Here is a 23011-nt window from a genome sequence, read left to right on the forward strand (position 1 = left end):
GCGAAAGGTTGGGTGAAACAGGTCCCATCATTCCATCCTCTTAGATCACATAAATGATGTCTATTTACAGAACAAAATACTCTGGTGGAGTTCACTTTGTGAAATTGCCCCAAGCAGAAATGACTCCTGACTTCTGTGCACACTGTGATTTTGCAGTCAGATGTGTCAGGAACCTCACCCCTGTTTGCGTCTGTGTCTGGCAGGGTACTACACGTGTGTGGAGGTCATCTTCACCCTGAGGAGGCAAGTGGGCTTCTACATGATGGGCGTCTATGCCCCAACCCTGCTCATCGTGGTTCTCTCCTGGCTTTCCTTCTGGATCAACCCCGATGCCAGTGCTGCCAGAGTGCCCCTGGGTAAAGTGTCTCTCTTGGGGGGTCAGGAGCGTGCTTGTGTCTTTATAGAAGTGACTACGTAATTTTGAATTCATACTAAATCATTTGGAAACAGTGAGCCTTGGAATTGTTTGTAACCTTTTCCCCAGACTTCCTCCAATCCTTGACATTGAACTAGATTTTCTCTGTGTTTATGCATTCTATAATTAAACCAAGTTTTCTCTTTTTGTGTCCTTGAGGTATTTTAAGCAGTTAATCCATCCTAAATTGATGCTCATGAAATAATTATTAATAAGCGATTTTCATGGATAATGGAAGCCTACAATCCCCAGTGGTGCCAAGCTTAAAAACAAATGACTATTTGGGTAGAAATCTTTCTAAATCATTTTATATACTATCTCATACTTTTCATCAGGGAATATGTAGTAACATTTATCGTTTTAAAAATGACTTGGCATCATTTTCCTGAACACTAATTATTGTATGCGTACCATCAGGAGAGCTAGACAGAATAGGATCTGGCGATCCTATAGATATATATCAAGCCTATTTGTTATTTTTAATGCTCTGTAACATAGAAACACCATTAGCCAAAGTTGGAAATTATGTCTGTACTAAGGCTTAAATAGTCTTTGGTTGGGAAAATAATTGAGAGCCTTTCTTCTGGGTAAAGTGAATAAACTTCAAAATAAGTGCATCGTAACAATATTTTGATTGCTTGGAGAGTTTTAAAATTTTTCATTCATGTGTATGTGTGTGTGTTTTCTGAACATCACATGGAACTTATATAGGTAAGTCTGTGAAATATCTGACCTCTCAGCAACCTGATTAGTTTCAGCATTTTATTTTTTTTCTGTCATCAAAAAGACCTTGTGCAAGCCTCCCTCCTGACTTACTGGAGGAATTAAATGAAATACAGATATTAAAGAATAGGAAATCAGGAAAGAGCCAATGAAAATGACAGTTTTATTCAGATAAGAAATTTGGTGATTTTTCTCTAATAAAAACCACAGAGACCAGATCTATGTCTTAATAAGCAAAAAAAAAGGTGAGAAATTTCATCCTAAGAATTGTATATCTCTAATGAAGACAATACAATTGATAGATTAATCCTGTAGGAAAGTAGAATTAACTTTGTAGGTATTGTACTGGGACTAAAACACCTCAAAACTTGATTTAAAGTCTTATGCTTGTCAAAAATATCATGCTTTTCCCTTAAATTGCTGAATATTCTGTTTATTAGAGTTATCTTACTCTCATGCAGTGGTATAAATTGAAATATGAGCCTTCCAAGAATGGTCTGGAGACATCCAAATCTCTGACTTGTTTTTGGAGGAAACTCTCTGTAAATCCTCATCTCTTATAGGACTTCTGATTATAAAATTCTTAAGCTATCACTTAGCATCCAGCAGACCCACTATTTGGAAAGAAGTTAATGGTTAAATATCAATCTCTAGAATCAAACCAGGTCTGAATTCCAGCTCTGTGCCTACTAGTTGTAACAACTAACCATCAGATCTAGCCTCTATGAACATACTCTTGGATGTCAACAGAGATGGAAAAGTACTGTAGGGACTTTTGGAAGTTTGGAAGAAAAAGAGTGTTAAGCCCATTCATAAGTTCATAATGTGCCTCATTTACACATTACTTTACAGTTTACAAAGAACTTAGACACATTCTAGTTTATTCAACAGATACCATGGAGTACTGACTATGGGCTAGGTACTATGCAAAATGGTGGGGATGTGGTTAAAGAGTAAGTAGTGAATAAATAGTTTATAAAATACATTTTAAAAAGCCCAACTCAGCCTTACTGAATTTATGCTCTCTTGGAAAGAAACAGACACCAAATAAGTACAACATATAATATGTAAGATGGAGACACAGGATGGAAAGTTGAGGGCAGCAGCCTGCTTGTGGAGAACTGCCTCAATGAGAACGTGATGCTGAGAAGAGCAGGAAGGAGGGGAGTGAGTGGACCACTGTGGATTTCTAGGAAGGGAGTATGATTGGTCAGCAATCAGGGCAGCATCCTTGAGGCAGAAGCCTGCCTAGGACGCTAAGGAGTCCAGTGAGAGAAGGGGGAATCAGTATATGAGGTCAGAAAATTAACAGTGGTGAGAGATGGGCTATGGAACACTTCTTAAGTAATTCTGGTGACTTTGGCTTTTATTCAGACTGAAATCTGAAGGCCCTGAGGGCTTTTGATTATGATCTGATTGAAATTGTAACTGTTTCCCTTTACTGCTTTGTTTAGAATAGTCTGAAAGGCAGTAAAGGCGGCAAAAATAGAAGCAGGGAAAGCAGGTAGGAAGCCTGAAAAAAATCACTGGTGTGAGCTAGGGAGTGTTAGTGGAGGTACTTATGAATATTAGATGATGGATGTGGCAGAGAGAGATTTGTAGATGTGTTGCATGTAGGATTTAAGAAAGTAGAATACACTTAAGAGATGAAATTGCCGTTAACAGAGGTGAGTAAAGCTTCAGGTAGAGTAGTTTTGAGAAAGTGGGGAGGTTCCGGATGCACTGAGTTTGAGATGTCTGTTAGGTGGAAATAGCAGGTAGGCAGTAGGCTGTACAAGTCTAGGGTGTCTTGGAGAAAACAAAATTGGAGATCTGAATTTGAGATTTCTCAGGATTTAGATGGTATTTAGAGGGGTGAGTGGAATGGAGGTAGCGGAGTCTTAGGGCTAAATCCTTGAGATTGAGAAGATGAGGAATAGCCCGTGTGATGTGGTTTCCTAGAATCCTGCCAAGTGGATAATTATGTGTTTTCAGGGAAGGAGAGTGACCAGTCAGTGCCTGTAGATCAAGGCCAGGGCTAAAGATTGCCCTTAGCTTTAGCAGCCTGGGGAGTCACTGGCGTGCAGGACAAAAGAGTGTCCATGGAGTGAGGAGAAGGAGAAAGCCTGGTGGGAGTGACTTCAGGAGAGCACAGGAAGGGGAGAGCACTGCCCTCTGGAGATGGGCAGTGTGACCAACTTGTTGGACACTGTTAGGTGCCAAAAGTAAAAGAGGATGGGTAAATAGTAGGGGTGGGAATGGGAGTCGAGAGGCTTTCTTGGTTTTGATTTTTTTTAAGGCAGACTGTCAGCACATGGTTATTTTTGGTGGAAAATAATCAGTAGGAAAGGAAGAATTAGCAATGGAAGAAGGTCAGCAGTAGTGAGGGAAGATGGGTGGTAGGGAGGGGCGAGGCTGGCTTTTGCTAGATTAAAGTCAATTTTTCCCTGGGGTCAGCAAACTCCTCCTGTAACAGACTTGAGTAAATATGTTAGGTATCTGTTGAGACCCCCAAATCTTCTGTCATAGTGCTAAAGCAGCCTTTGACAATACGTAGCTGAAGAAATGAGGATGTATGCCAATTAAACTTGATTTATAGAAATAGGTGGTGAGTTACATTTGCCCTGTGCATTGAGATGACTGACCCTGGTCTGTAGGGTCAGGAGAGAAGGCTGAGCAAGTGGGCACAGACAGAGAACGTGGACAAATGTGTTCGTGGGGCTTGTCATTGAGTTTGACCTCTTAATAAAATAGTAAAAAAGATCATGAGCCGCAGGTGTGGTAGGAGAGAGTGTTGTGGGTTTGAAGGGAGAGAGAAAGTAGTGAAGGAACAGAGGAAATACATCCTGACTGCCTGGTAGGATCCTGGACCTCTTGAGGTCAATGATCATAAATTTAAAGTGGGATCAGTCAATATGTTGGCAGCGTATGTCATGGCTGGGCTTCCCTGTTGGCTCAGATGGTAAAGAATCCACCTGCATTGCAGGAGACCTGGGTTTGATACCTGGGTCAGGAAGATTCCCCTGGAGAAGGAAATGGCTACCCAGTCCAGTATTCTTGCCTGGAAAATCCTATGGATAGAGGAGCTGGCGGGCTGCAGTCCATGGGGTCACAAAGAGTCAGACACGACTAAGCTACTAAGTGCACATGTCATGGCTACAGTCTGGTAATCATGTACTTAACTTCTCCACCTGGTGGGAGTTTCGGTATCTACATGATGGCCCACAAGATTTGACTGAGAATATTATCTATAGCTTTTGTCTGAGGTAAGGAGCAGCGGCTGCGCTTTGCTGGAGCAGCCGTGAAGAGAGACCCCGCATCCAAGGTAAGAGAAACCCAGGTAAGACAGCGGGCACTGAGAGAGGGGATCGGGGGACAGACAGACTGAAACTGTAGTCACGGACAACTAGCCAATCTGATCACGTGGACCACAGCCTTGTTTAACTCAGTGAAACTAAGCCATGCCATATGGGGCCACCCAAGACAGACGGGTCATGGTGGAGAGGTCTGACAGATTGTGGTCCACTGGAGAAGGGAATGGCAAACCACTTCAGTATTCTTGCCTTAAGAACCCCATAAACAGTATGAAAAGACAAAAAGATAGGACACAGAAAGATGAACTCCCCAGGTCAGTAGGTGCCCAAAATGCTACTGGAGATCAGTGGAGAAATAACTCCAGAAAGAATGAAGGAATGGTGCCAAAGCAAAAACAACACCCAGTTGTGAATGGGACTAGGGATAGAAGCAGGGTTCGATGCTGTAAGAGCAATATTGCATAGGAACCTGGAATGTTAGGTCCATGAATCAAGGCAAATTGGAAGTGTTCAAACAGGAGATGACAAGAGTGAACATCGACATTCTATGAATCAGTGAACTAAGATGGACTGGAATGGGTGAAATTAACTCAGATGACCAATATATCTACTACTGTGGGCAGGAATCCCTTAGAAGAAATGGAGTAGCCATCATAGTCAATAAAGAGTCCGAAATACAGTACTTGGATACAATCTCAAAAATGACAGCATGATCTCTGTTCATTTCCAAGGCAAACCACTCAATATCACGGTAATTCAAGTCTATGCCCCGACCAGTAATGCTGAAGAAGCTGAAGTTGAACAGTTCTATGAAGACCTACAAGACCTTCTAGAACTAACACCCAAGAAAGATGTCCTTTTCATTATAGGGGACTGGAATGCAAAAGTAGGAAGTGAAGAAACACCTGGAGTAACAGGCAAATTTGGCCTTGGAGGACAGAATGAAGCAGGGCAAAGGCTAATAGAGTTCTTCCAAGAGAATGCACTGGTCATAGCATACACCCTCTTCCAACAACACAAGAGAAGACTCTACACATGGACATCACCAGATGGTCGACACTGAAATCAGATTGATTATATTCTTTGCAGCCAAAGATGGAGAAGCTCTATAGTCAGCAAAAACAAGACCAGGAGCTGAGTGTGGCTCAGATCATGAACTACTTATTGCCAAATTCAGACTGAAATTGAAGAAAGTGGAGAAAACCACTTGACCATTCAAGTATGACCTAAATCAAATCCTTTATGACTATACAGTGGAAGTGAGAAATAGATTTGAGGGACTAGATCTGATAGAGTGCCTGATGAACTACGGATGGAGGTTCGTGACATAGTACAAGAGAGGAATCAAGACTATCCCCATGGAAAAGAAATGCAAAAAGGCAAAATGGCTGTCTGAGGAGGACTTACAAATAGCTGTGAAAAGACGGCAAGCGAAAAGCAAAGGAGAAAAGGAAAGATATACCCATTTGAATGCAGAGTTCCAAAGAATAGCCAGGAGAGATGAGAAAGCCTTCCTCAGTGATCAATGCAAAGAAATAGAGGAAAACAATAGAATGGGAAAGACTAGAGATCTCTTCAAGAAAATTAGAGATACCAAGGGAACATTTCATGCAAAGATATGCTCAATAAAGGACAGAAATTGTAGGGACCTAACAAGCAGAAGATATTAAAAAGAGGTGGCAAAAATACACAGAAGAACTGTACAAAAAAGATCTTCATGACCCAGATAATCACGATGGTGTGATCACTCACCTAGAGCCAGACATCCTGGAATGTGAAGTCAAGTGGGCCTTAGGACACATCACTACGAACAAAGCTAGTGGAGGTGATGGAATTCCAGTTGAGCTGTTTCAAATCCTAAACAATGATGCTGTGAAAGTGCTGCACTCAATATGCCAGCAAATTTGGAAAACTTAGCAGTGGCCACAGGACTGGAAAAGGTCAGTTTTCATTCTAATCCCAAAGAAAGGCAATGCCAAAGCATGCTCAAACTACTGCACAATTGCATTCATCTCGCATACTAGTAAAGTAATGCTTAAAATTCTCCAAGCCAGGCTTCAGCAATATGTGAACCGTGAACTTCCAGATGTTCAAGCTGGTTTTAGAAAAGGCAGAGGAACCAGAGATCAAATTGCCAACATCTGATGGATCATCAAAAAAGCAAGAGAGTTCCAGAAAAATGTATATTCCTGCATTATTGAATATGCCAAAGCCTTTGACTGTGTGGATCACAATAAACTGTGGAAAATTCTGAAAGAGATGGGCATAGCAGACCACCTGACCTGCCTCTTGAGAAACCTGTATGTAGGTCAGGAAGCAACAGTTGGAACTGGACATGGACTTACAGACTGGTTCCAAATAGGAAAAGGAGTACGTCAAGGCTGTATATTGTCACCCTGCTTATTTAACTTATATGCAGAGTACATCATGAGAAATGCTGGGCTGGAGGAAGCACAAGCTGGAATGAAGTTTGCCAGGAAAAATATCAATAACCTCATATATGCAGATGACACCACCCTTATGGCAGAAAGTGAAGAAGAACTCAAGAGTCTCTTGATGAAAATGAAAGAGGAGAGTGAAAAAGTTGGTTTAAAGCTCAACATTCAGAGAACTAAGATCATGGCATCTGGTCCCATCAATTCATGGCAGATAGATGGGGAAACAGTGGAAACAGTGGCTGACTTTATTTTTCTGGGCTCAAAATTCACTGCAGATGGTGATTGCAGCCATGAAATTAAAAGACCCTTACTCCTTGGAAGGAAAGTTATGACCAACCTAGATGGCCTATTAAAAAGCAGAGACATTACTTTGCCAACAAAATTCTATCTAGTCAAGGCTGTGGTTTTTCCAGTGGTCATGTATGGATGTGAAAGTTGGACAATAAAGAAAGCTGAATGCCAAAGAGTTGATGCTTTTGAAGTGTGGTGTTGGAGAAGACTCTTGAGAGTCCCTTGGACTGCAAGGAGATCCAAACAGTCCATCCTAAAGGAGATCAGTCCTGGGTGTTCATTGGAAGGACTGATGCTGAAGCTGAAACTCCAATACTTTGGCCTCCTTATGGGAAGAGCTGACTCATTGGAAAAGACTTTGATGCTGGGAGGGATTGGGGGCAGGAGAAGGAAGGGACGACAGAGGATGAGATGGTTGGATGGCATCATCGACTCGACGGACCTGGGTTTTGGTGGACTCCGTGAGTTGGTGATGGACAGGGAGGCCTGGTGTGCTGTGGTTCATGGAGTCACAAAGAGTCGGACATGACTGAGCGACTGATCTGAACTTTCAGAAGGAACTAAAGATTCTTGTGCATGCATGCACACATGCTTAGTCATTTTGACTCTTTGTGACCACATGGACCATAGCCCACCATGCTCCTCTATGGGATTTTCCCAGCAAGAGTACTGGAATGGGTGCCATTTCCTCCTCCAGGGGATCTTCCCAACTCAGGGATAGAACCTGCATCTCCTGAATCTCCTGTGTTGCAGGAGGATTCTTTACCACTGAATCAGTAGGGAAGCCAAAGGTTTTTGTCTATGCTTAATGGCTAATCTCCCTGGAGAAGGATATGGCAGCCCACTCCAGTATTCTTGCCTGGAAAATCCCATGGATGGCAGAGCCTGGTAGGCTACCTTCCACGGGGTCACAAAGAGTCGGACACGACTGAGCAACTTCACTTTCAATGACTAATCTATTATTATTTGATATCCTTTGCTTTCTTTTATTTCTGCATTTTCTCACTTCTCTGATTGAAGTTATTCTTTGGCTTAAGTTGTTCCACAGAGAGAAGGCAGACAGAGGACATGAGGGACACAGGCCGCAGGGTCCTGCTCCACTTCAACAGTGCGCTTTCCCATTAAACAGTTGTTGGAGATTCGGGTTGTTTCCAGTTTTGGAGTATTACAGATGATGCTACAAATAATTGTGTACAAGCCTCTGTGTGGGCATATGTTTTCATTACTCTTGGATAAACACTTAGAAATGGGATTTCTGCATTTTATGGGGAAAGTATGTTTTGCTTTTCTAAAATAGTGTTTATCAATGTAATGGTACCATTTTTCTTGTTTTTATATACTCCTCTGTCACATACTTCCCAAACACTTAACTTTTCTGTCTTCTTGTGGTGCCTCTAGTACAATGTCGAATAGAATTGTGAGAGATGTTTATTCCTGACTCTGGGTAGCGATAGTTGAAGTATTCACTTTTGTGTATAATACAGGCTCTCTATTCTGTAGCTCTCTTGATCAGGTTGAAGAGGTTCCCTGCTTTTTCCTAGTTGGCAGGGTTTTTATCATGACTGTTGAATTTTGCCAGATGCTTTCTCTGTGTATGTTTAAATGTTTATGTTGCTTCCCTTTATTTGATGAATTTTACCAATTTATTCCTAGATGATAGATGAGTTGGAAAAATTATCAGCACAAACATGTTCATATTGATTTTTCCTTTTAATGTCAAGCTGTAGCAAGGTATTCATTCCTATATATTCCTGATATTGTTAACTGGTGATTTTTTTTTTTTTTTTTTTTTATTGCTCTAGCTAGAGGTTTATCCATTTTCTTTGTATTTTCAAAACATCAGCTTTGATTTCATTCATTTTTTTCTATTTCTTTTTCATTGATTTTAGCTCTTTATTCTTTCTTTTCACTTAGTTTAGATTTGTAGTTTTTTATTTTTTAAATTAATTTGTTAGGAGTAATAATTTTTATTGGAGCACACTTGATTCATAATATTGTGTTAGTGTCTGCTGCACAGCAAAGTGAATCAGCCATACGGAAACATATACCTACTCTTTTTTAGATTCCAATAGATTTTATTTGAGCTCTTTTTTTTGATGCTTGAAGTAGAAACTCAGTTAATTTTACGTCTTTCTTATTTTTTAATTTGAATACTTAAAGTTACAAATTTCCTTTGTAAAGCCCTGCATTAGCTGAAGTGCACAAATGTTGATATATTTTTAACCTTCTTTCAGTAAAATTTTTTTTTCTTATTTACATTATGATTTCTTATTGAGCCCATGGATTTTTTAGATATGTGTAGTTTGGTTTCCAAATATTTAGGATTTTCATAAGTACTTGAATATGATTTGTTTTTAATTTTATCAGGGAACATACTTTATGATATCAATACTTTTATGTTTATTGAGCCTTTTTTAATGGCCCAGCCCAGCATATGTTTCCTAGCATCATCCCATGCACACTTGCAGTGCATGTTTGTCATTGCTGGTGTAGTATTCATAAATATGAATGGGGTCAAGTTAGTTGATAGTACTTTTAAAGTCTTTCCTGTCTTTTGTCTAGGTCATAGTTACTGATGAGGGTGTTGTTAAAATCTCCAACCTAATTATGGAATTATGCTTCAGATATTTTGAAGCTCTGTTATTAGACCCACACATATTTATAATTTTACCCAAAAAGAAAAATGAAATCATGTTACTGACTTAGATTAAATTTCAGGATATTCTCTCAATATGGCTATGTTGACCCAGTGTATATTTCCATTCTCTATTTTTTCCCTACATTGTTTCCAAAGATTACAAAATGAATTTTCCGATCTTTTCCTAGGATGGCTCATATTATTTTTAAAAATTTAGGAGAAAAACATGTATCATTTACTCTAGATTAATCTTGCTTTTTAAAAAAAAGATTGGTTTTGTATTCTAGTTTTATTTTTCTTCCTGTTTTTTTTTTTTTTTTTGATTTACATTCTTCATTGCTAACAAAAATCAAAGCTTCCTCTGTGAATTTTAGGTAGACTTTGTCTTCAGTTATTTCTTTAAGTATAAAAGTCTTATACTTTAATAAGGAATGTCTTATACTTCTTACTCTAAGTAAGCTTTAACATTTTCTTTTCCTGGTACATGAAATGCTTTAGTTGCTGCTAAAAAAGGATTTTTTAAAACAAATAATTTTCAATCATAAATGTAAAAGATGAGTAACTCAGGTCACAATTCAGATCTCTAGCAGGCCACGTACAGTACCTTTCTTTCTTCGTATAGTCTTTTCTTATTGTCTGGAGTAGTGGTTCAAGATCTTTTTGATTGTAAGAATCTCCTCCAAACATTTCAAAAGTATTTTTGGATTTGCACGTGGTAGCAATTGTAGTTTTGCTTTTAACTGTCCCTTGGTTAGAGTGATGTGAAATGATAACATGCTGATGTAATAATTTAGCATATTTTTAAGTGAATTTTCATGTTATTAGTAACAACTACATATGTATGAATTTAGAGAGTATTGTAATTCATCTCCTTGTGGGATAAAAACGATTTGAGGTTTAGATAGTAGCTTCTGGGTACAGTTTCGCCTAAACTCTCTCTGTTGGTTCTGTGTGTTGTGGATAGAACCCCCTTTCTTTTCCTTTCCATTCTTCACACTTTTTTTTCCCCTTTTTTTCTTCTTTTCCTTTTTTGGTCCTCTAGTTTTGGGTATTCCTCTTTAATTCAGTGCATTCCTAGCATATGTGCTTTTAAAGAATCATTCTACAGATGTTTCCTCTGAGATTGGCCGAATGAGAGCTCTCTGGACATCCAACAGTCAATCAGAGTTCACTATAAATAATGGCCTTTTAAGGATTTTATCACTATAAAGTATTTTCGTTTATACTGATGAGCTGCAAACAGCTTTCTCTTCACTCTGAATTCTTTATAAATGTTTTTTTCCAGGTCAGTTCTTTATGTAATTTATCATTGCTTTAATTTATATTATTTGTCAGCCATAACATTTAATATGTGTAGACATACACAGATTTATCAGAATTTATATAAATTTTATGGCATATTCCCTGATTTGGAACTAGACTTGATTTGTTTTTGCACTAGGAAGAGAAAATTAACAAACGACAAAGAAGGACTATATATTTTAAACTTCCCTGTGGCTCAGACGGTAAAGCGTCTGCCTACAATACAGGAGACCCAGGTTTAGTCCCTGGGTCAGGAAGGTCTCCTGGAGAAGGAAATGGCAACCCACTCCAGTATTCTTGACTGGAAAATCCCATGGATGGAGGAGCCTGGTAGGGCTACAATCCATGGGGTCGCAAAGAGTTGGACATGACTGAGCAACTTCACTTTCCTTAGACATATTAAACCAAGAAGTCCTGAAATTTATTAGAGAGGTGCTCCATTAAATAGGGATATTTTATTAAGAACACATTATTAAAATTATAAAAATCCACATTTGTATGAATGATGGGCTTCACATTTCTTTTTATTGGTTCATAATATAGTAAAATTTGGGCAAAATTTCACTATGGGTTAGTTAGAAGTGAAGTAATCCCATCTGACAGCTGTCTTAAGAAAATACTGAATCATTTGTCTAGAAAAATGTTATTTTTTCAGATTTCTTATTTTAGGATAAAAGAGCAAATGGACATTTCCTATGTTAATATGATTTCGTGTAGACGAGGTACACGGTCATGTCCCTCAGTTCATCTCCATTTCCATTCCTCCTTCTTCAAAACGATACAAATCTTAATGGAATTGGCCACCATGGTTTTTATTAACTTAACACCTGGGACTTTAAATACCTCCCAAATGTCCGTTAATATCCAATTCCTCCTAATTCTTCTCTTCTTCTTTGATCCCCTTTTTCTGACACCCGAGCATCCCTGCCTCAGAGTCCCTTCCCTTTTCACCATGACTTCCCCGAATGATACTGACCAGTTTGTCCTTTAACAAGTCCAGGTGGCCGGTGCTGAGTGGTGGTTACCAGTTTTTTGTTTCTAGACCCTCATCTGACCTAACTAGGTATTTTCCTTTCAAAGTCACATCTTTTCTATAGCCTCCTATTCCTATAATGTATTTCATGTTTCTACAGTCGTTCTGTCCAGAAGTTTGTCTAGTCTACCTTCTTTCTTTAATTGGTAACCAAGTTTTAAAAAATGTTTCCTCCAAAATCCTTCTTTCTACATCAATCCTGTCTTTCATTTTGTTATTCTTTGTTTCCACATCTCCTATTTTCTCTTTCTTAGTTTATTTCTATATCCCTACTAGAGGGACATTACTGAAACATTCTTTTGATAATATAATTTCTCTACCAAATACAATCAGAGATCCACACTAGAACTTTCAAGACCTTCTATAATCTGGCACTATTCTCCCATTTCATTCAAAGGTTTCTAATATGTCAAGATAAAGGTTCAAGTATGCTACTAAATTTGGTACAATGTGATACATTCTGTGTTATTGATGAGAATGGAATGCTATGAAAACACAGAGAACGGTCAGTATAGCCTATCTCAAGCCCCTTTTTGCTTAAGTTGACATAACATTTGATTAAAAATTTAAAAAAATGATTTGGAAAAATGACTTACCATAGTATAAGTATAATTAACTGAGGTTAGGGCAATGATTGAGAAGATCTTGGATTTTTATGCTACTTTTCACTTCCAGGTTAAAAAACATTAAAACCTATGTTAAGTTTTAAAATATAGTGCTATTTTATAATTAGCTTTCATCAAGATGAAGGATAGTTACTATAATCATAAATGAGATGTTTAGCAAGCCTAAATATATATATGTTTTTATATATATATATACATAATATAAAATAATAAAAATATATACATTTATATAATATATACATATATGTATAATATTGTTATATACATGTGTATGCATATACTTAATATTGTTTCTATATGCAGAAGTTATATTTTACACAAATTCTCTCTTTCTGGGAGAGTCTCTTAGTGCTTCAGTATTTACAAACAAAAATAAAAAGTCTCCACACCTTTCAGAAGCCTCTGAAATGATGCAACTGATGGAATATATATTTTTCAATGTTTCAGCTGATTATTGTTATTAGTATAGCACTTACTATATTCCCCGTGCAAGAGCAAAGACAGCTAAGTACATCTTTCATCATTAGGGTAATATATTCACTAGCTCTCAGAAGTGGTCACATCTAAGAGGAAAAAGGTGCACATAACCCCATAATTGAAATTCACTCTCAGAGCTGAGACAAACTTGCTCCTGCTTGACTTAGAGTGAGGCTTCCTTGACCTTACCTGAGGCTCCAGCCCAGTATGTGGTGATGATGGTCCCAACGAGTCATGTTTCCCAGCCCCTCTTCTGAAAATACCAAGGAAGGAAGAGCCAGGGAAAGTTTAGAAGTGTGGCAGGAGGAGAGAGAAAGAGGGAGATGAATTATTGCTATTCTCCTTTGGGATTTTACACTTATGTGACTTAAATTGATACTCAACTAGTTAGCGTCCCATAAAGGTTAATAAAACATATAGCAAGATTTTACTCTTTCCTTAAAAAACTAGAATCATTTGTTTTCCCTGAAATAATCCAGGATGTTCTCTGCTTTGTCTTTTCTATTAGATTTTTTAAAATTCTGAACCTTATCAGAAAATTGCTTTATTATGTTCTATTCTTGTTCTGACTTAGTTCAGGGAGCAAAACTCAGCTCTATAGATGTTTAGAATAAAGCTAAGAAGTAAAATAACTTCTCTAATCAGAGAGCTTTGTGGCTTCCTTAGAGATACTATGGAATAGTTTTAGATATCTTTAATATTTAGGTAAGATCCAAATGGTGGTTTTTATACCTTGGTTTACATTTATATTTATTTAAAAAAAAAATGTTAGGTGTTTACATGCATCTTCACCCACATTAAATAATTCCTTCATAAAAATTATATACATAGTACTTCTTCTCTTTATGCTTTAAAGGAACTTGAGTGACAGTGGGTTACTGGAGAGGTGGTGGTGGTTTAGTCTCTAAGTCATGTCTGGCTCTTGTGACCTGAATGGGCAGTAGCCCACCAGGCTCCTCCATCCATGGACTTTCCCAGGCAAGAATACCAGAGTGGGTTGCCATTTCCTTCTGCAGTTACTGGAGACAGATTTCATCAAAGAGCAGTGATTGTAGGACGTTTCATGGGAGTAAGAAGCATCTTGGAGAAGGAAATGGCAACCCACTCCAGTATTCTCGCCTGGAGAATCCCATGGACAGAGGAGCCTGGTGGGCTGCCATCTATGGGGTTGCACAGAGTCAGACACAACTGAAGCGACTTAGCATGCATGCATGCGTTGGAGAAGGAAATGGCAACCCACTCCAGTATTCTCGCCTGGAGAATCCCAGGGACAAAGGAGCCTGGTGGGCTGCCATCTATGGGGTCTCACAGAGTCAGACACGACTGAAGCAGCAGCAGCAGCAGCAGTAGAAGCAATAAGCATCTTGAATTCTGGTCTCTGTCCTGCAGGAATCTTCTCGGTACTGAGCTTGGCCTCTGAGTGCACAACCCTGGCTGCAGAACTTCCCAAGGTGTCCTACGTGAAGGCGCTGGATGTGTGGCTCATCGCTTGTCTCCTCTTCGGCTTTGCGTCCCTGGTGGAGTACGCAGTCGTCCAGGTGATGCTCAATAACCCCAAGCGAGTTGAAGCAGAAAAAGCCAGAATTGCCAAGGCCGAGCAAGCAGATGGGAAAGGGGGAAACATGGCTAAAAAGAACACTGTTAATGGCACAGGCACACCTGTTCACATTAGCACCTTGCAGGTAAGGATGACGTCTGACGTCGGCCAGTGAAATGCGTTCTGTGGGTGTAAAGGGCTGGTAGAATTGATTCACACTCATTTCTTGCTCACAGATGAGAAGGAATTAAGCCCAATCTACTTGTTGGAAAAGAATAGAACGCTTAGCGAATCAACCATCAAATTGCTGGATGACTTCCGTGGAATTCAAGGATGCTTAAATTCCTTCAGTATGATGTTCACTATCAAATTGGAGGTCTTGCCCAAACTCCAGACCTTCCTACTGTTTCTCATGTGACAAGCCTTCATGAATGGCCAGGGGACTGTGGGGGAAGCACTGAAGGCATAGGGAGCCTGTGTTCTTGATTCAGTCTCCCACCTCTTCCTCATCAAGTTGGAGGGCTTCACAAAGCCCATGTCAGGCAGGCTACTTCTTTTACTGGGTGCCTGGCCCATAGGGAAACTACGCCCATGGTTTGGGATATGTGCAGTGCAGGGTGAGTAGCTGGAGAAGAACTGAAAAACCATTACCTTGCCTTGTTGCTTGGTGATGGGGCTAAGAACAGTGGACAGTGCCTCCAGATTCCGGTACTGATAAGTCCTTGAGCCACAGATAATGTCATGGGTTAAAGACACCTGTCCACTTATCCCATTATGCCTACTTGATATCCTCAAGTTGAGAAGACCCTTATCCAGGGGACCAATTCCATGGAACTTAGCAGGGGAAGTTTCACAAGAGACTAATAGGTCCAGACCATTCTGCAGCTGGGAAACCTTGCCTACCTGCCTACCCCGGCCCCAGACCAGGTCCATTTGCTCACCACCACCACTGAGCCCTAGAGTGTTAGACACACTTTCAGATACAGAGGCTAGTAAACTGTTCTTAGGTGGTTCTGCCTGCAGCTCTTTTTTGTTTGTTTGTTTTTCTGTTAAGTAATCAACTCATTTTCTGAGCCTACAGTCAAGTCTGTTTGCAAATTCTTCATTGCTACCTTGTAGGGAGGTTCCTCAGGCCCTAGAGCTCTTTATACCTTATTCCTCTTCATGAAGAATGAGTATAAAATATCCATTCATCTGGAGTTATCATGGCCTTAAAGAAGTCATGTCTTTAACATATTTCTTTCCATCCTTTTCCATGCATCATGTTTATATCCTATGTGAAGTGAGTTTCTTGTGGGCAACATATGGTTGGCTTTGAATCTTCTCTGCCATGATCGTGTTTTAATTTGTATGTTTAGATCATTTAAATTTAATGAATTTATTGATATGTTAGGGCTTCAGTCTATTTTATATTTTATTTCCTGTGTATTCTATATTTTTAAAATCTTTCTTTTTTCCTTCTTTTATGTGGATTGCTTGAGCAGTTTCTAGCATGACTTTTTGAGTTTCCTGTATTGTTTTTAAGTGTATCACTACCTTGCTTGATCATTATTCTAGGTGTTACATTATATATATACATGACTTTTTCACAGTCTCTTAATGTCATTATGTTACCAATTTATGTGATGTTACCTCTTTTAACACCTTTTATTTTCCTCTCTATATGACAGAATTATTGAAAATATTCCTTGGAACCTAATTAGAAAGTGTTATAATTTTTGCTGTGCCATCAAAAATAATTTGGAAAACTCAAAGGGAGAAGGAAAGTTTTTTGTATTTGTGGATACTTTTCATTTCTTTGATCTTTCTTTTATTGTGATTTTGCAAAGTTCTTTTATTATTTTCTTTCCTTTTAGAGAATTTCATTATCCATTATTTTAGATAGCTCTCCTGATGACAGATTCTAGTTTTCCTTCATCTGGTAATATCTTGGTTTTCCTTCATTCCCAAAGGATGCTTTCACTGGGAATAGGATTCCTGGTTGATGATTCTTTTCTTTCAGCACCTAAAAAATATTGTGTTCCTTCCTTCTGGCCTCCATGATTTCTGAGAACCCTGTTTCATTCACATTGTTTTTCTGCTTTAGGTAAAGTCATTTTTCTCTGGATGCTTTTAAGGTTTTTTTTTTTTTTTTTTTTTTTGTCTTTACTGTTGAGAAGTTTAATTATGTATTTTGATATAGTTTTCTTAGGGGTCATCCTGTTTGGGGTTTGTTCAGCTTGTTAAAAATGCAGGCTTTACTGTATAGCACATGGAACTCTGCTTAATGTTATGTGGCGGCCTGGATGGGAGGGAAGTTTGAGGGACAATTAGTACATGCATATATATAGCTGGGTCCCTTCCCTGTTCAGCTGAAACTATTAAATCGTTAATTGGCTATACCCCAATACAAAATAAAAAAGTTTAAAATAAAAAGATGCAGGCTTAGGCTTCTTGCCAAATGGGAAAATTTTTCAGTGATCATTTCTTTGAGTACCTTTACCTCGTCCTTCCAGGACTGTGATGCCAGAAATATCAGATGCTCTGTTATGGGCCCATACATCACCAATGCTCTGCTCCTCATTCTAGTCAGTTCTCTGCCTTTTGTTCAGACCCAGTAATTTCTCCTGTTACATCCTTAGTTTATGGATTCTTTTCCCCACCCTTCATCTTCCTGTTGAGCCTATCCACTGATACTCATATTTTGGTTTAACATGCTTTTCAGTTATAAAATTTCCATATGGTTTTTCTTTTTCTTTCTTTCTTTCCAGTCCTTCCTTCCTTTTCTCTCTTTCTTTGCTGGGATTTTGTACTTCTTTTCTCAGGCTTTCCATTTCTCGTTTGTTCCTAATTGTTTCTCATTGTTCATAATTGCTGATTGATGCGTTTTTGTCATGCATGCTTTAAAACCTTTCTCGGATAATCCTAATACGGTTTCACCTTGGTGTTGATCTCTACTGATTGTATTTTTTCAATTTTCAATTTTATATCTTCTCCAATTCTTTGTATGAGTGATTTTTTTGTTGCAACCTGGACATTTCATATTATGTGATGAGGCTCTGCATCTTTTGTAAACTTTCTGTTGTTGCTGCCTTCCTCTGAGTGTCCTTACAGGAGAAGGAAGACTGCCGTCTCCTTGCTGCCAGATGGGCCCCTCAGTTAAGTGAGGGATCCCATTGCTCCCTGGTGGCATTGGGCATCTTTTCGTCCCGGTGTGGCCTCCTGACACTGGGGTGCTTCTGTATGCCTTGCCATGGGGAGAGCCCTGCCTCCTAGGACGATGACCCAGGGGAAGAGGAGAAGCATCGTGGTGCTTGCTGCTGGGTGGGGAGGCAGCCCTGCCTGCACCATCCCCTCCAACACCAACTGCTCCCCAGGGAGCAGGGCCTTGTTACTGGTCCAGGTGGAATGAGGGCCAGCTCCCTGCTTGGGCTCCTTGCTGGTGTGGATAGGGGTGGGGCCACAGCTGTTTCTGTGATGGTGGGCTCCAATAGAGAGGTTATTGTGTGAAGGGTTTCTGTCTTCCTAAGCTGCCCCTTCCTTTGTCCTCTGTCTAGAAGGAGGGGCTGTTATTGGGGCTGTTTCTGTCTGCACCCATTGGCATTTTCAGTTCCTAATCTAGGACATCTGAAGCGAAAAAGAAATGCAAGAACTCACCACACCATGTCCTTCCTTGGCCCCCAAGGTCTCCAGTTGACCTGCTTCCTTTTCTCCACCTCCACAGCCTTATGTTTGCTTTTTCTAATGTCCAGGGGGTGCCTCCTCAACCTTCCTGGGAGCAGAAGGGCCCCACGTTCTTTCGGGGCCCCTCAGCATCCTCCTTGTGCCTGTACCTTGCCTCCTGCTTTCTCATGAATAAATAGGGATGTATCAGTGGGCTGCTCTTAAGCATCTGTTCATGTTGCAGCCCCCCTACCTACTAATCCAGTTCAGACCTACTGCCTTCATGCATCAGGAACACACCTTCTCAAAGAAATCATGGTTCTCCTTCCCAGGATTTTACTTTCTTCTCTGTTACCACCAGTGCCACCCAGTGGTACCTAAAAGAGCCAATGGCTGATGAAAGGCTCATGTTGGCACATCAAAGAATTGGCATTTCTTTGTGAGAAGCTTAGGATTTCCTTCTGAAACATACACGTGTTTCTCCAGGGCACTAGCAGAATGAGGGATCCCTGAGGCCCTTACACCCCAGGGTGATGTTTACTCTTCGAGTTTTTGACTCTGCCAACCCCTCCATTCACGTCTCCCTGTCTTTTCCTACTTCCTCATGTTTCCAACCCACTGATCCCCCAACACACTAACCTGAACCCTGGTCAAGAGATCTGGATTCACACAGTGAAGCTGTGCTAAAGAATAGGTGTCTGGTCTCCAGCAGTGTCAGAGTCAGCTCCATCGTCTGAAATGTCCTGGGGCCTGACTAACTGCAGAAATTCCCAGTCACAGAGCATGCCTCATGAACTTGGAATCTTAACATATTCTGCTGACTGGAGAAAAATGCACAAACTAAAAGTTGGGACTTGTGTTTCATTCGGAGGGTATTCTTAGGACTTCAGTCCTGGGAGACTGCATCTCAGAGAACGCTGAGAGAACTGCTCCAAAGAGGAAGAGGGGAGCCAGGCTACACAAGTCTTTACAACAAAGACTAGGTAGTTGAAACAAAAGGTTATTGTTAGTCTTTTAACAGATTAAAAGCCAGACTTCTCAAGTTAATGAATTTAGCTCTTTTCTCTGTAAGGGAAGATGCAAGAGGCTGGGCTCAGTGAAGTCATTTCTCTGATGTGCACCTCAGCTGTCTGGGCCAGGACCCTGTGTTTTCTCATCCTGAGATGAGATGCATCCTTGGGGTGCATCGTTGTGGGTGGCTGCAGGACTGACTGCCAAATGGGGGGCATCCTGTTTCCGTCCTGAGTTCCTCAGGGCTCACTAGAGAGGGGGGTGGTGGCTGTTATGTGATTGGTTAATGGCTGCAACATTCTTTGTTTACTGACATGGCCAGCAGAATTTTAGGTCTTAATTCCATGAACCAGTGTCTTGGTGGAAATGGATTCTTTACACTCAGATTTTCAGAGTAATAGAGAACATGCCAGCATGATCTGTGAACATAGATATAAAAGATAAGTAGGATCCAGGATATTAGACTGAATTATTCTAAATTTGGCTTTCAAGCTTTAAAATAACTACCAAATGAATAAAACAAGATATTTAAATAATTTAAATAAACACACATTTAAATAAATCAACATATTTTAAAACTCCTATGTTTTTATTCTCTATGTTTTTAGCAACTAGTAATAGCATACATGCCTGGATTCTGAAACTACTAGAACATTTTGATACTAAAGTCATAGAATGGTGCTTTAGAGTTGAAAAGTTGACCAGAGGTTTTCATCTCCAGGGTTTTCCTGGTAGCTCAGCTGGTAAAGAATCCACCTGCTGTGCCGGAGACTCCAGTTCGACCCCAGTCAGGAAGATCTGCTGGAGAAGGGATAGGCTACCCGCTCCAGTATTCTTGGGCTTTCTTGGTGGCTCAGCTGGTAAAGAATTCACCTGCAATGCGGAGGACCTGGGTTTGATCCCTGGGTTGGGAAAATTTCCCCTGGAGAAAGAAAAGACTACCCACTCCAGTATTCTGGCCTGGAGAATTCCATGGACTATATAGTCCATGGGTCACAAAGAGTCAGACACGACTGAGCGACTTTCACTTTTCATCTCCAGAAATCAATTTTATTTTTTTTTAGAAATCAATTTAAGATACTCTTATTTCTTACAAAATGAAATTTCCAAGATGCACAGGAACCTATGTGAAATTTGTATCCTGAGACAAGCTTCAAAATGAAAATGAGTCCAAAAATAACTCAACTTTAATAGGTACATCGAACTTACAGCAAATGTGTAAGATTGACAAATTCAGAAGATTGTTATACATTGACACATGAAAGAAAATATGAAAAAGGAAATTTAAAAACCATTGCCCTTTTAATTTATTGATTTTGCTGATGTAAAATATAATTATGGCTTTAGTTTCAGAATACTTTTGTTCTAGTATATTTTGCTTTTCAAAATATAAGTTTTTGTTCAGTAACTTCAATCAGGGAATATATCACTTATTTTTAGACAGAATAACAATGGTAATTAATGGAAACACAGTGAAATTTGAATTGTAGAAATATTTTGATACTGATTTTTAAAATCGCTTGCCATCAGGCATATGTAATTGTTTAGGTTTCTCCCTTCCCCAAATCTGGTACTTCCTCCACAAATCCTAATATTTTGTTTATTGATTTGTTCCACTCATATATTTCTACTTTTATTCAATCAAAACAGTTGAGGACCTATGTCTGTTCACATGAACCTATTTCCAACCCCTAGTGTCGGAGAAGGCAATGGCGACCCACTCCAGTACTCTCGCCTGGAGAATCCCATGGACGGAGGAGTCTGGTAGGCTGCAGTCCATGGGGTCTCGAAGAGTCGGACATGACTGAGCAGCTTCACTTTCACTTTTCATTTTCACGCATTGGAGAAGGAAATGGCAACCCACTCCAGTGTTCTTGCCTGGAGAATCCCAGGGACGGGGGAGCCTGGTGGGCTTCCGTCTGTGGGGTCGCACAGAGTCGGACACGACTGAAGTGACTTAGCAGCAGCAGCAGCAGTATCCTTCATAGTCTTCCTTCATAGCTCAGTCAGTAAAGAATCCCCCGGCAATGCAGGAAACCCAGGTTTGATTCCTGAGTCAGGAAGATCCTCTAGAGAAGGAAATGGCAACCCACTCCAGTATTCTTGCCTGGAGAATCCCATGGACGGAGGAGCTTGGCAGGCTACAGTCCATGGGGTCGCAAGAGTCAGACACGACTTAGTGACTAAACCACCACTAGTATCCACAAGATGAGTCAGAGCTGCAGTTCATGTAGCATGAATATGATTGCTATTTCTTTATGATAATGGTATGTATTTTAAAATAAGAATTGATTTAAATATGGCAAAATATGTAGGAATTATTCCCTTCTGAGCATCTTTATCATCTGTAGAGGATACTGTTATCACCATGAAATCACACCTAAGTCTTCTGGCCAAGAAATATTGTCGTTTACAAAAAAAGAAAAAGAATTTATTTTTTGTTCCAGCCAACATCTCCCTAAAATTAAAAAAAAACAAAAACATTGCTTACTGTGATTTGCTTTTGCATGTGTGTAGATTCAAGCTGGGAAGGACCACAAAGACAATCTTAGAGGCTACAGTTGGAAGCTTTTGGAAGTTCTTATGTGCATCATTTTTTAATCCTTGACAGTCTCATTATTGTAGCATTAATACCTCATTTTTGCTACCAGTAATTTTCAGAAATGACAAGTTTATATGATGAAAATAAATGAGTCACATGTTCATAAGAGGAGCAATGGGGGAATTATAAATTAGAGAATCATAGAACCAAGATCACCTTTAAGAATGTGTTAAGTAGGGTTACTGTCTTACTTTAAGTAGTTCATTTAGTCCCTATGCATATGTTATTGTGATGCTTAAAATAGTATTTATTTTGTAAATTTTTATTAAATAGTATTTATTAAATAATATTTATTTTAAGTATTTATTAAATAATATTTATTTTGTAAGTACAAAATAGTATTTATCTTCATACTCTTATGTAAACATTCAATTTGATATTGATATGCAGAGTAAGAACTAAAGAAAGTTGTGTTTGTATGAAGTGTTCGATAAGCAAAAGAAGATGAGACCAGTTAATTAGGTAAAGAATTATGAGTGGTAGGGAACCTAATTTTATTCCTTATTCAATTCTGTCACATCATTGAAAATTACTTCCATTGTAGAGGTTCTCTCCACCAACACACGCACACATACTCACACCCCTCATTTCAAATATCAAAATCTCCAAATACATTTATAGAGGGTTTAATAAATTAAATGATTAAACATTTAGTATAACCAAACTGAAGCTTTTGGGGGTGCTTTTTCATGTTATCACTTTAACATTGAAGTAATTATTCTTCTTTTAGGTATTTACTATATTTAAACAATCTTTCAGAATAAATATAACATGCATTGTCTACATTTTTAATAAACTGTATAGATATTAATACAAGTTTAGAATGATTAACATTGCTGGTAGAATCTATTAATAAGAATAAATTTATGTTAAAAAACTAGAAAATTTGAGGTGTTTAAATGTATGACTTAGATTATAGTATCATATAAATTTGGCTACTTGTCTGGTTACTTACAGATAATGAAACCATTCGTGCAGTCATG

The 23011-nt window shown here is 39.2% G+C and overlaps 1 protein-coding gene across 1 annotated transcript in view; it reads left to right on the forward strand.

Moving 5' to 3' along the window:
- Window positions 1-23011, forward strand: part of GLRB (glycine receptor beta) — a 96560-nt gene that overhangs the window by 68517 nt on the left and 5032 nt on the right. Inside the window, exons 8-9 of the mRNA XM_061142251.1 lie at window positions 204-356; window positions 14626-14918. Coding sequence (XP_060998234.1) covers window positions 204-356; window positions 14626-14918 — 446 coding nt within the window. The remainder of the gene's footprint in view (window positions 1-203; window positions 357-14625; window positions 14919-23011) is intronic.

Source organism: Dama dama, chromosome 5 (genome assembly GCF_033118175.1).
Source record: "Dama dama isolate Ldn47 chromosome 5, ASM3311817v1, whole genome shotgun sequence".
Taxonomy (NCBI): Eukaryota; Metazoa; Chordata; class Mammalia; order Artiodactyla; family Cervidae; genus Dama; species Dama dama.